Source organism: Ceratosolen solmsi, unplaced genomic scaffold (genome assembly GCF_000503995.2).
Source record: "Ceratosolen solmsi marchali unplaced genomic scaffold, CerSol_1.0 scaffold30, whole genome shotgun sequence".
Lineage (NCBI taxonomy): Eukaryota > Metazoa > Arthropoda > Insecta > Hymenoptera > Agaonidae > Ceratosolen > Ceratosolen solmsi.
In genome coordinates, this window is record NW_011948421.1 from 7,733,166 (window position 1) to 7,748,824 (window position 15,659).

General features: G+C 27.4%; 1 protein-coding gene across 1 annotated transcript in view; it reads right to left on the bottom strand.

Moving 5' to 3' along the window:
* Nucleotides 1-10,339: 10,339 nt before the first annotated feature.
* The window catches only part of LOC105361523 (erythroid differentiation-related factor 1), a 7,783-nt gene continuing 2,463 nt past the window's right edge, over nucleotides 10,340-15,659 (bottom strand). The window contains exons 4-11 of the mRNA XM_011498731.1: nucleotides 15,526-15,659; nucleotides 14,600-14,948; nucleotides 13,872-14,371; nucleotides 13,347-13,526; nucleotides 12,349-12,722; nucleotides 11,720-12,038; nucleotides 10,928-11,231; nucleotides 10,340-10,474 (exon numbers count right to left, since the gene is read on the bottom strand). The exon at nucleotides 15,526-15,659 is cut by the window's right edge and continues 274 nt beyond it. Coding sequence (XP_011497033.1) covers nucleotides 10,342-10,474; nucleotides 10,928-11,231; nucleotides 11,720-12,038; nucleotides 12,349-12,722; nucleotides 13,347-13,526; nucleotides 13,872-14,371; nucleotides 14,600-14,948; nucleotides 15,526-15,659 — 2,293 coding nt within the window. The 3' untranslated portion in view covers nucleotides 10,340-10,341. The remainder of the gene's footprint in view (nucleotides 10,475-10,927; nucleotides 11,232-11,719; nucleotides 12,039-12,348; nucleotides 12,723-13,346; nucleotides 13,527-13,871; nucleotides 14,372-14,599; nucleotides 14,949-15,525) is intronic.

Here is a 15,659-nt window from a genome sequence, read left to right on the forward strand (position 1 = left end):
TGCAGATTGGCGTATATAGCTTGATATAGTTACGTATTCATTTGGAATGGAACGTTACCTCGTGAGTCTGCACGTTGTGTATAGTTATGTTTTGTCTTATTCTTTGAGTTGACTCGTAGGGCTCCTTGTAGTTTGATTGTGTATACTGTGCGGATTAATATTCGTAGTTCTCAATTCCCCTTTTTCGTATTACACTGCTGCGAGTGTATGATTTGATTATCTAGTACTTGTGTTGAATAGATTAATCTTGGACTTTTGCGTTTAATTGACTTGTTCTTTTTCTGTTAGATAAGATAAGATAACTGATTGTGCCATGCCGGCGTTGCCTTTTTTAAAGCCTTCTCTCGACCACGCGGTGGTCGGCGAGAATTCCCTCTCTTTTGATGTCGCCAATCAGAGCTGTCTTGTCGATCATGGCGTTGCCAATGAGATTTAGTCTTATTAGTGTGCCCAATCAGAATTCTTCTTTAGTTTATGGTAATTCTAATCACGGCGCCTTTCGAGTGGTGGGGTCTCCCACCAGTGAGTCTTTCCAAGATAGAGGCTCCAATGAGAGCGGGTCTTGCTCAACTCCCTTCCATGATGGGGGGTCTTGAGTCTTCATGCGCGTTGCGATCGGTCAATGTTCTGAAGGTTAGGTGTAGCATTGTTTTTGAGTGTATCATCTGGATTGTGTTTTTCAGGCTAATTTTATGATTTGTATACGCCAGATGTTTTATCATTTGTCGTCGATAGATGCTTTATGGCGAGGCCGTGTCAAATGTCTCGTAGCATTAGTTTTATGACTTGTTTTGCTGGACACTTGGAGCCTTGATATTGCCAGATATGTTTATGAAGTTTATTTTCTTAAGATATTCGAAGTTTTGCTGAATTGTTTAGATTTAGTTAATCCGAGGCGCGTTTTTAAATGTTATTACTCGCGTAGCCGAGACTTGCCTTTTTCGGAACAATAATCTCGATTTTTCCAGATGTTTAATGAGCTGGGAGTTTTCTTACATTCTTGAACAATAACCATTTTTATAAACACAACATAACATAACGTAACATCAACGTATTGTGTAATGGACTGTAGATTCTATTATATTTATCAAAAATAATGAACATAACAAATTTCTAATACTTTATTGTTATTATTATTGAATATTTAAGAATGATCTAAAACTTCTTATATATAAACTATTATTTTCAATAATAAAATATTTTAATTTCTTATGATCACTGAATTCCTATGTAAAATTATACTTTGAAATATGCACTGTGTGTTAAAACATTTATGAATATTTCCAAATAAATTAAATGAAAATTTGAATTAATTGTAATTGAAATTTAATTTACACATCAGCGTTTTTTGTTGAATTATATTTCTTTAAATAATTAAAATAGTTATTTTATTTTGTTGTAACATAAATATAAAGTATAATTAAACTATCACGTGATAACTTACATATTATAAATACAACTGATTTGTTCAATATTGTACTATTATTAATTTTGCCGATTTTTTTACAACTTTATTTCGGACTTATTAAAAAAATTATATAATAAATAATATTATATAAAGTTCCAATTATTGTAGCGTAATTAAACTTCCTAAAGTACTATTAATTAAATACGGTACCTTTATCAAGATGGTTTAGGTTTTTATGAAATTATTTTTTATAATATTACTTTGGAAATTTATTGATAACTTCTATATGTAACAATATGATTAATATATACTTAAATTTATTTTTACATTCTTTTTCCGTATTTATTAATTAAAATAATGCATGAAGTGTTGAAACTAAAATAAATTCTAATAAAGTGAAAGTAGGAAAGAAGTGTTTATGCAAAATTTACCATTTTTACTTTATTTGCAATATATTAAATTTTATATTAACAGAAAAATTATATAATCAAATAAAGAATTTTTAAATACTATGTAATTGATTTTCATTCATATTAAAAAATGTATTCAATTCTTATCGTATAAAAACATTCCTACAAATACCTTATAAATGATGACTATTTTCATTATTATCATAATTCTAATATAAATATAAAACCCGAAGGATTGATCTAAAAAACATGTTAAAAATAAATTTTTCTGCTTTCATATTACAAAATAATAGAAATCTAATACATATGAAGTAATCTTAATGAATATATCTTGACATTATTTTTTATAACTAATAAATATTTCTTATATAACAAGAATGTTATTTATTATCCTTAATTAAAATTTAATTTAATAAGTTGTTAAATAACAATAACAATTAGTTAGTCAAAATTTGTATGTCTACCATTGTACACTCGAAACTACTAAAATGAAGTACTTTAATTGCATTATTATTGTAATTTGTAATAGATCTAAATATTGAATAATTTATCAAATCACAATGTATAGTTTTTTAATATGACCCCTAGTAATTATTTGTAATAATATTCACATTTTTATCAATTTAACTCTAGTAAATTTCCAAATAACCCATATAAATATGAGTTGCTTCATGTAATCAGATTTTAGAACTTTAGTACCCATTACTGGTATATATAAGAACGACCTCATTACTATTTTCAATACATGCATCAATTATTGTAAAACTACTTGATATGGAAATTCTAGGTATCTGTTCGAAATTGCACTGATCCAGCTCTAAGGACCAGATGTTCGAAAATGTAATTAATTTTCTTGCTCGAACTGCCAAGCTTGATAGTTCAGTTTATTAGTCGCCCGCCTTAGCCCTGCTTAGGAAAGGACATAATTGGAAGGGCTGTAAATATGTACAGTGTGCGTAAACTTTGTTAGTGCATCGTCTATTTGGTTTTATTGACAATTACACTATTGTTGTTCTGTATTCACGTCTCATGGTAGAGAGTGAATTATGTTCTATCACAATGATGTAGTTACTCCTTGGTGACGGTGACGATGCGGTCGATGATGTTATGGGGATCAGCAATGGATTTTGTATATTCTTTGAAGAGGAATACGGCTTGGTTTGAGGCCTATGTTAACGTTGTCAAGGTTAGCAAGAAGATTCGACCATACTCATAAAGGGACTATGGGAATGTTTCTGTGTTAGTTATTCTCAATAAAGACTGATGGTATACCTTCGAGTGTAGAAGAGTCCGGTAACATGCTTTGTGTAGTCAACTATTTTTTAGAACTGCAGTCAGCCCTTGACTGGTTGTTAACCGTTGCGCATTGAAGAATTAAACGTGTGTTTCTTGCATTGATAGAGCGTGTGTTGCGTGACTTTCTCTCTGCTGTAGACTCCGTTTAATGGCGTGGCTAGGGCGTAAATGACTGACTCGGAGGAATAACTGGCACTGTCTACTGAGTGACTGCTGAGTGATAACTACGATGAGTCTTGATGAGCGCTTCCTTAAGTATCAGTGCGGTAGCTAAAGCTGGTAACAATGCTTAGGTGCTTTTATGCGCAAACTAGCTGGCTTGTAGAAAGTTCGAGATTGTAAATTTTGGGCTCTATTAGCTGATTCGAAGACTAGAAGGCTTATAAAATTTTGTTTAAATGGCCTCGAAAAAATACTCCAATTCCGAACGTACCGTTTTAAAACCGAACACAATTTCGAAAGAAGTAGTGCTGCTGCTAACTCCAATCTTGGTATTGTGATTCTCTTGAGAGGTGCAACTTTAGTCTTGGAACATACCAATGTAGTCATAGTGCTATTCGAATCGTGCACGGCTCTAATTCCGAACAGTTATTAATAATTAAATACCATTTCTATCGAAGAATATATATTATTCTTAATATTATAAAGTAAAAAATATAATCTATTATATTTAAATATATATAAATTTACTTATTTGAGCAGCTTTTCATTTTGTTAATCAAGTGAGTTTAATAATATTCATTTGAAAATAATTTATTTTTTTTTGTAAATATATTGATATTAAATTTGCTTATTAAATAATGTTAATAATGTATATGATTAAATGTAAACTTAGTAAATAATCTAAACTGATTAAATAAATTGGCTTCATAACATATTTTGTTGACAATTTATAAGAGTTATAATGCTTTCTAATATATTATATGAATTATCTAAGTTTATTTTATATTTCTTATACCTAATCTTACCGGAAAAATAATTTGGTCTAATATCTATATATAATGTTAAATTATTATTTAACTATTAGATATAAAGAATATCATTAAATCAACTTTCAAGTTAATTAAAAAATTAGTATTTAATGATATAATATAAATACTTATAATAGAAAAATTAGGACATAATTTTACCGCATTGTCATGAAATAGTAATCATGTATTAATATTCAATTAAGATTATTTAAAATTTTTATATTATAACTGTTATAATTAATTAAAAATCTATATTTAAAAAATAATTATACATATACAAATTCTGTATAAATTTATGAATAAGGGTTCGCTTGGGCGTGGTCAAATTTCCAATGCGATCGATCAGATGTGGCATAGCCAAGAACAATGCAAGCATTGTCTTAAAGGCCGAGTGCGCACGTATGGTCATTGCATGTTGTCGCACGTACGGGTTTTGGGTTGCAGTGAATTAAGTAAATGTTTTGTACTCAATGCTTTACGCATATCTGATATTCGTTCTGAATCTACTTTGGGATTCTCCCGGCAATAAACCCATTAAGTTCTACTGCAGTGGGAGTATGAGCACGTTTCGCTAGAGTTTTCCAGATATTTTATGACACTAGTGCAAAATAATTATGAGCAGGAAAGTTTTGAAGTCCTAAATACAATTTTCATGATATTACTTGCCAGATGTTTTATTGCATTAAAAAAACAGTCTCTCATTCTCAAACAGACTCGAAGAATGCTTCTAACTGAAAAACTCGAATATACGACTATAATTCCGAAAAGTAATAACAAATGAACCCTACAAGGCTATGCCCTGTTGACGTCACGACAAATATCGGCATAGCAACAGCCACCGATGCGCTATCGGCGCAGCAAGTTCGTACGAGAATATTTAAGGAGCTGCACTCGACGCTCTCGACCTCTTACTAGTTCAATCAAGCAGTTATCAAGATCGAATCGCCATTTTACAAGTTAACTCCACGTGCATAGAATTTATATCCAACACACACAGAGCGACTCCAATACACGTAAGCTACGCTATTACACACGTTCTTGCGTACCATCAATTCAACTGAGATCGACTCCAACACACGTAAGCTATGCTATTACACACGTTCTTGCGTACCATCAATTCAACTGAGATCGACTCCAACACACGTAAGCTATGCTATTACACACGTTCTTGCGTACCATCAATTCAACTGAGATCGACTCCAACACACGTAAGCTATGCTATTACACACGTTCTTGCGTACCATCAATTCAACTGAGATCGACTCCAACACACGTAAGCTATGCTATTACACACGTTCTTGCGTACCATCAATTCAACTGAGATCGACTCCAACACACGTAAGCTATGCTATTACACACGTTCTTGCGTACCATCAATTCAACTGAGATCGACTCCAACACACGTAAGCTATGCTATTACACACGTTCTTGCGTACCATCAATTCAACTGAGATCGACTCCAACACACGTAAGCTATGCTATTACACACGTTCTTGCGTACCATCAATTCAACTGAGATCGACTCCAACACACGTAAGCTATGCTATTACACACGTTCTTGCGTACCATCAATTCAACTGAGATCGACTCCAACACACGTAAGCTATACTTTACACACGTTCTTACGGATCACCAACACACGAACCAAGTAAGCAGCATATCAAGATTACGGCATCATTGCCCAGAAAGAGTGACGTCACAGTATCGCTCCCCTCTCACCGCGCCTCAGAGGCCGCTCCAGCTTATCGGTAGCGGCAGCCGGTGGCACGAAGACCACTTCCTCAAGAGTGACGTCACCTCAACACTCCCCTCTCACAGCGCCCCACAGGCCACACAAGCTTATCGGTAGTGGCAACCGGCGGCGTCAAGATTCTTTATCAGCGCATCTCCCTCCACCTCAACGAATCACAACCACGAGTAGAAGAATCGCTCGCATCACCAAGAATACACTCACAAGATTATTATCACTGTTTACCTAAAGAAACTCTCGCCTATTCATTGTATCCTACTTTCAATCTCACCTCAATAGACCACTGACTATTTATTATATTCTTATATTCAATAAAAGAAAATCAACTCATAAAAGACCGTTTTGAATTATTGCACTGTCCATTCCACTTGCCAGCAAGCCTCCCCTCAACACCTTAGGGAAGCTTTTGTCTGATCTCAGACAGTAAGGTTATACGATTAAAATTCTATTGTATTTTATAAATAATAAATTATATACATTATTATTATTTATTATTGTAGATAAATTTATTAAAAATTATATGAAAAATATAATTCAATGAAATTGCAAATAATAATTAAACCATTTCATTTAATACTATTCCTACTGATGACATTAAAAATATAAATTAATAATAAAGTAATTATATATATTTATTTATAAATAATAATATTAGTATTATTAATAATATTATTATTATAATAGTGTGTATTCGGAATTCCATTCACCCAGAGGTCGAGAGACCAAGGTGATTTGATTAGACATATCCACCATGTTACTGGTGGCAAGTGGGAATGAGTGAGAGAGTAATGCTTCAATTCAGTATCAACACATTTGTAAATGCGAATCACTGTTGGTAGTGAGAATTGTTGAGATCGTACCACTTCTATTGGTAGTTGCTTAGAGATAAAACGTAGGGCCTCGTCCGGATATAAAAGGAAAAACTAGTCTTACTAGAGGCGCATGGCAAAGTAGCAGCGCCTGTTCGGAATATAAACTGCACAGATTCTTCTTGCAGGATGTTTGGAGAAAAAGCGTAGAGCTTCGTCCGGATATGAATGGAAAAACTATTCTTGCTGGAGGAGCATGGCAAAGTAGTAGCGCCCCGTCCGGAGATAATAGGGAAAACTGGTCAGCACGACTTTTCTTGATTCACTTAACTAACTGCGCGCCTTCGACGTGTGTACGTAATTTCAATCTTTGGTTCTCCTTCGATTAAATTCACAGAAATTCATTGCCTTACCTAATTCTGCGATGAGTGCGTTGGTGGTGCGCTTCTAGTTTAATATTTAATAATAGTAATGCTAACAGCACTTTTGACTGCTGAACTATGGCACACTTAAATGATTATAAATTATTGTGGCTTTACCGTTGGCTTATTAGCTTATTCTTGCTGTGTAGAGTAATAATTGATTGAGAAACTTACAGTGAACCTACAAACCTGTTGAATACGTGCACGAAACTGAAGGCTTATTATTCGTTCCGTGGCGGCTCTGTTGAGATATATCGACTACTCCATGTCGGTCCTGCTAAAGCAAACCGTGATCCGTGCCATAGCGTCTGCACTAAGAGAGCGAGCTTGTCGCGTGCATCCTTTAAATATGCGCACGGAAGATTACTTAGCCGGCAACAATACATAGGTGTTACTGTGTTTCGCCGAAAGTCTTGCATGACGTCAGAGTCCAAGCTCTAGAACGTTCGAGAATTGTACGAAAACAAGGCTCTACAAATTTTGTAAAATTCAAACGACGTTGCTATGCGAAAACTAAATAAACATTACAGGACGTTCGCAAGCAAAGGCTTCAATTTTATCGAGAAATTTCGGAGTCAATGTTTACGATCTTGCGAGCAATAATTTACAAATTTAGGAAAATTAAATTTCTTATGAAGTGCTCCAATCCTGAACAGTGTGATTCATCAGTTATATTAATGATCAGAAAGAATTTAAAATACTCAGTTAAAATAGAAATTTTAAGAAGGGGGTAAGTATAATCAACCGAGTGAACTTTTATTTAATTACATACAATACTTTATTTTATTAAAATAAAATGAATGGCTTAAGATGCAACATTCTCCATGGTCAGTATTAATTATTTAGTACAAGTTCAGCATTGTTGAGTAGACCAGTGAAGAAGCTGTATAAGGCCTATACAATCTAATTTTGTCACTTTATAAATATGACGATCAGCGTACTAATTTGATGTCCAAAATTTAATTTTACGTTGTGAAACAACTTGGAATTTGATTTTATATATCGAAATTGTGAGATTAATATCATGAAATTAAATCAATAAATTGTATAAAACTAAGAAAAGTGATAATTCTCAAGATTGTGATTTCAACTCATAAAATCTAAATAAGTAGGAGGAAAGAAATTAATATACCCTTTCACAGAGTTGCAATTTATGATTTTATTAACAAAATACAATATAAAAACATATATAAAAGTTCGAAAATTTCATTGGATTATTCTGCTATCCAGTTATTCTATACAGCTATTTATGGAATTTTTTTCCTTTTAATTTTTTTTTTAATACATTTTAAAATTAATATTTAATATAATGTATTTACTTAAAAATACATTAATGTACTTATATCGTTTATATAATTTAACTTATGTATATAAAATATGAAACTACAAAATAGAAACAAAAATATTAATAAATTATGAACAGAACTTAACCCAGTATAAGTTAATTTTAATATAAATATCCTACTTTATTAAAAAAATATATAGTTTTTAATCTTAAATATTTAACATAATTTTTTAATTATCTCACAAGCCCTTCATGCTTACAAAAAATATATCAACAGGAAAAATAATCTCTATGTAATATTCAATTATTAAAAATCATAATTCAAACACTATTTTTGGCATTAATTTGAATGTGTTTGTGTAGTTTAAAAGTATATAACATAAAAATTAAATTAAAATAATAAAATTACAGAATAAAGTATGATTAGAATAAAATAATTATTTTAAAGATATCCTAATATAAATGCTTGTTCTACAATAAAGTTTATTTATTTTAACACATTGTTATAATGATTATACTTTTAACACATTTGATAAATTATAAATGCATTTTATGTATTTATTTAAAACGAAAGTACAAATAAATTATTTATAAAAAATAAGTATTTATTTATTAGTACATAGCTACAACTTCAATAATAGTCTATTTAATTAAAAGGCTGATTATAATTATTAATCATTATTTCATAAAATTATATACTTATGAAATTAATAACAAAATTTTAAAAACTGTATATACAAGAAAATAAAAATTCTTAACTCAATATTTTATAATGCCATGAAAATGATGTATTTCTATGAAAATACAATAAAAAAACAATATTTAATAATATTGTTCATACAATTATTTAAAAATATTTGCAAAAGTAATGTATGTTTCTTAAAATATACTAAATTATAAAAAATTATTGTATGTACTATATTTTGAAGAATGTAAAAAAATTTATTACAATACAATTCATTTTATAAATCATTCAATTTTCAAAGTTTTATGAATAATAAATAATACTACATATATATATATGAGATAAAGATTCTATGATTTAAAAGTTATTCAATTTTATATGAAAATGAAGTTATCTGTAAGAAAACAAAATTTATTTTATAAATAAAAATTAAATATTAATAGAAATTATTTTTTATTATGAAATTTTAAAAGTAACATATTTTCTGAAAACTGAATGTTTGTTTCTTTTGTTATAAAAAAATTTACAATAATAAGAATCATAAAATTATTTATTTTAATTATTTACAAACACATATTTTTTAATTAATGTTTACTAGTTTCAAATATATATTCATTTTATTGTATATACAATGCATGTTCTAATATAAAATAATATTAAGGCTACTAAAAATACATTCAATTAAAATATGTATGAAATATTAAAAAATTAGATCAATTTAGATGTTTTATTTTAAATATTCTATAAGTATCTATCTATTATTGCAAAAGTTCTCTTTATTTTAAACTCTTAGCAAAATTTGTCTATAAGATTCATAGTCAATTCAAAATGTATATGCAAATATATATGTTATGTTTCAAATGTAACATTACTAATATACTTCTTCAGTAATATTTGATTTATTTATATTTTAAACAATTTTTTGTATTATAAAATCAAATATATATTAAGCATAAACACACAATCATTCACATACATAATACAAAAATTTTTAATTATACTCTAATTTTATTTTAAAAAATAAACTAATTCAAAGTGATAAGATTTCACTTAAATATATAATTATAATAAAGTCTTAAATCATAAAAACAATAAAAATATTAATCTTATTCTTATTTAAAAAATTATATATAAATCATAAAATAATGATTATTAATATTTACACAAAGTTTGTAAATATTTTTAACGTTTTTATAATTTTAAAAATTTTAAAGAAATACATAAGAGAATTCTTAAGCATTTACATAAAAATAAAATCATTACAATAAATACTGTAGCATACAACTACCTATGAAATAAACATATTTAATGTTGTATAATATTTTCTATCTTATCCAAAACATTTACAACGTGTTTTATTAAAATGATGCCAGCTAAAGTATCAGAATGCAATGTCAAGCTGTAACATTTTTTATACATCGTAGCATAATTTTCACATCTGAAACAAAATTTTTCAATTTATTAAATATTATCATACATTGAAGTAATCATTGCATAATAATTTCATCTTAATTAATCTCCTATCTATACAATATTATTAATTAATTTTTTATAAAAAAAAACTATTTAAAATTTTTTAGATATTTTGTTTGCATGTATTCGTATATATATATATATATATACGTACAAGTTGCCTACATTAGTATAAAGTTACAGTACATTGTGAAAATCTAAATGTTGTCAATAAAAAAAATATACACAATTATTAGAAATATATCTATTTAATGTAAAATTTTCTACGTGATATTTTTAATGAAAAAATATCTTAGTCTATATTTGTGAATTCAAGTATATTTTTATTAATTTGAATAAAACTAAAAAGGCTACAGCATTCTATTAAATAATTAAATTTGTTGCACTAAATGAACAAATTATTATACAGTATTCTTACTCATTGTTTTGATTTCCTGAAGTTTTAATAATACATAATTTCGTTAATGATCGTAAAACAAATTGCAGACGTTGTTCAAGTAAAATTACAAGACCTTCTTCATTTTCTATGAATTTGGATTCCATTTCTTCCTTTCTTTCTTCGCCCTTATTAATTTTTATTTTTACGTGGATATTTTCATTCTCTTTACTATTGATAATACTTTTATTTCTTCCAACTATTATTTTAATTATATAATTACTCTGCAAAATCAATTCTAAACAGTTTTGGTAAGCTTTCAATTTGCCATTAAAAGTATTTGTAACTGAAACAATTCAAATATTTAAAAAATTGTTTCTTAAATTTTAACTACTGCATATAAATATTAAACTTATAACAATTATAAATAATTGTTTGGAGACTCATACATATAAAAAATAATTGTTTTCATTATTTAAAATTTTTCCAACTTGAGCAACAAACGAATAAGTATAAATATTTTATTTTATGTGCTCTTAAAAGATTAATGAAACAAATATACTTAATTCACCAAAAATTAAGTAACAAAACATAAATATAAATATTAATAATAATTCAAAATTAACATAAAATAAATATAAATATGTATATGATAACTATTTGATATTAAGTCAGCATATAATACAAAATTGTACAACTTAAAATTACATTATAAAATTAAATACAAAATACATGTATAAATATTTTAAATGATCATTTTAAAACCAAAAATAAATCTCAATGATTTTTAAAAAGATTATTATTTGTATAAATTGAATTAAAACAAAATTTTACTTTGAGCCTGGAATTCTATAAGAGCAACTCGTTCCATTTGCACAGTCAGAAATTCTGTCGTCTGTTCAAGTGATAAAAGCAGATTGGCTGCTTTTTCATAGTACAATTTTGCTAGTTGCAAATTACTTTTACGTCGAGTACTGTCAGTCTCGTGATTCAATTCTCTATAGGACTTATGATATAGCGAAGCAAGACGATGTTGAATAGTAGCAGCGCGAAATTGATAAATGGGTTGACGAGGACCATAAGTTTCAGTGTCACAATGTTTAAGTGCCTTATGAAAAATTTCTACAACTTCGCGCTCAAGTTCTTCCTCATTCTATAAATATAAAATTAACATATTGAATGTAGAAGTCCTTGACTCTTGTTTTGATCGATTATTATATTAATTAAGTTTTTATGTAATTTGGCCACACTTTAAACAATTTTTGTAGAAAATGAATAAATTCAATAATAAAAGAATAATCAATAAATATAAGCATTAACAATTTTGTCTCAATAAAATAGAAAATACAATTATGCTGATACAATACATAAGAAAAATATAAAAAGTAAAAATAAAACATTTATGAACCATTTTCAGAGTTAAATTTGAATCCTTTAAAAAAAAAAAAAAAAAAAGTATATACCTTAGTGTTAACTATTGAAAAATCCTGCAATAAGGTAGCCATGGTAAACAAAGTAGATGATAAATCCCAAGTCACACTATCCCAAATTGTTGGGTTGATATTTCTCATACCAAGTACTTGCAGCGCCCTTTGATAACTTAACAAAGCCTTGTTATAAAAATTACGTTCACGAGATTGGTGTTTTGTATTTATGTGAGCGGATAATCGCATTAATCGACCAGTATTAGAGTGTAATAATGCTAGATTTGCTTTGTCATGTACCATCTCAAATGCCTTCACACCTGCTTCCAAATGCTTCAATGAGCAAAGGAGAGGTGAGGTAACATCAGATGATAAATTATCTGCATTTATATTCTCCTCTAATTGATAACGTGCTACAAATTAAAATAATTTGTATTATAATTGACTTGTAACAATATCATAAAAGAAGTAAAATTTTTAATAAAATACATGTTATTTTGCTTACCGAATTACAATATTAATATATTTATATAATTTTTAATATAATATATACATTTAAATAGTTGGTTATTGAATTGAAAACAATACTCGTTGATATTTCATATAGTTAGTAAACTATATGAATGTTATAGTAATAACATCAATAAAAATGATTAAATATTTAAGTTTTAATTTCTACTCATTTATTAGTATATTAACAATAACTTTGTATATCTTAAAGCTTTTCAACCAAATTTATATATACTTTTTTTTATCTATGCATGTGATACCGATTATCTATTTGTGTGTTATAATGTATTAATAAAAAGATCTTATAAGTCTTTAAAAAACAATCATAAAACATGTTATTTTTGGTAAACTAGAAGCAAACTATTATTGTAGTTTAAAGTCATTCTTGATAATTAATGTAATTTAATATTTTTTTAAATTTGAATAAAAACTGGTTTTATAAAATTAATATAAACTATTATATAAACTATAAGTACATAAAGTATTATATTCAAATTATATTCAGATTTGCATTTGTTACTACTTACATCCAGCTTGATTCATGTACAAAACACCTAATTCATTATGAATGTTTCCCAATCTACGCAAAAGATTATTTCTATCCATTTCTAAAGGTTCTAAGGTTAAAGCTTTATCATAACATTTGTAAGAAGCTACAAGAGTTGCTTCTAGTGAGTTAAAATGTTCTGGAAGTATTTCAGCTCCATCTAAATATGATATATTTTAAATTATTAGTGACATTCAAAACAATTTTACATAAATCTTCAAAGGGTGTTAGTATCATTTAATAAACGCATTAATTTTTATAAATAAATTTATTTAGATTTATTTAACATTATTAATTCGACAACGATTTCGTTATTATTTTAGTAAAAAAATTTTCTTGTAGTCAACCTGTACAAAAAAATGATAAAAATTGTAAATATAAATTGTACCATGAATAATATATATCTTGAAAGATTTTTCTTCTAGAAAATTTGAAACATAATATTCGAAAATATATAGAAAATAAAGTTGTTAACATTACCCGTATTCATCTTTTCAAAACTTACTCATATCTAAGTTATCTATTACAAAAATTGCATCAGTAATTGAATTCTCAGTCATATTTTTTGTCTCATAATCATTACGATGTTTCTTTACATTTATCCAATCTTGTACAGTCATGAAGCAGCAGTCTCCTGCTCTTCCCAACAAATAGCTGATCAGTTTATCATTTCTCACTCTGCAGAAAACCTCCAATATTTTCTGACATCGTAAAACTGCAAGAATATAGCGCAATGATGCACCATAATTTTTACTAGAGTATTCATTTTCAGCAAGCACAACAAATACAAGTGAAGCCTTCTCATACAGAAGAATTTTGAGGTGAGCACTCCAACTATGGTTATCATCTTTCTTTGGTGCTTGCCATGTGGGTAGAGTTTGAGATTCAACTTTATAAAATAAAGCCTTCGTACTTGTGTCTTCAATTAAAATAGGTGTATTATTACCTCTTGGCATGGATCTATCCATGGTTTTCTTTTTTTTTTGCTTACATTTTTTCTTCTGACTAAATCGAATATATTAACAAAAAATATAAAAATATTAAGTAAATAAATGTATAAATTAAGAAAATAATACGAAAACTTTCCTTATTTGAATGAAATATTAATCTATATATTCATTAAATAAAAATTAAAGAAGTAAATATGTGTTTATTTTAAAATGTGTAAAGCATAAAATATTATTTATGAAAATTTTGTACTTATATATAACAAATTTTATAAATATTCTTTACCTTGAACTATTATCTGTACTAAAATTTGTAGATAAATCTTCATTTGTCTCAGTTGGCATTGCTTTAGAATGCAATGGTGCATAAGACATTGGAATTGCTTGAAAGGATTTAGCCATTTTTACAATGTAATCCTTATTCTCATACTTTTCCTTATATTTTTCTCCTTTACAATTCTCTTTTGATTGAAATTTTTTATGTTCTGGTTCTGTAGGAAAAAACTTGAGACATTCAAGACCATTGGATACATGTTCTAAGGCAGATTGACATCTCTCTTCAATTGTGCCACTAATTGGTGGGGGTTTAAATTTAAACTCTTCAAAATCTTGATCCTTAAACTGATGTTCTTTGGCTAAAAATTTTATATTTTAAAATTATTGTAAATATATAGTTTATTATAAACATAAAATAGAACACATATACAATTATCAGACCATCTTACTTATCTCAGGCCAAATTACTTTTTTTCTAATTAAACATTGATTTTCAAGGATATTAAAAATATTCAGTGTAAAATTTATTAAAAATATATAAATATTGAACAATAAAACTTTCACAAATAACTATTTAAAATACATTCTCAAGAGTATATTAAAAAATAAAAAAAGAATACAGAAATTAAATTAAAAAAAAAAGTATTTTAATTCTATTAATTAAACATATTTTATTTCAATTTTTTTAAATAAATAATTATTATCCATAAATACTTCTTATACATCTTACATATTATTTGATCTAATTTATATTTAATAATAAATAATAAATTATTGAATTCAAATATAAATAAAATATTTACAAATTTAAATTTATTCATATTTTTTGGAAAAGAAAAATGTATGTACAGTTAAAATATGAAAATTAAAATCCTGTCAGAAAAAAATGACAGTTAAAGTATTATTAAGAAAATTGATAAAAAAACGAAAATTTACTTTTAGATAATGTCAAACATTTTATAGCAGCATTCATATCCTGCTCAAATTTTTCATCTTGTTTTTCACTTTCTAAATTATTGCAACATTCATTTTGTGAATCATCTTCATCATTCTGATTGAATACATTTGGA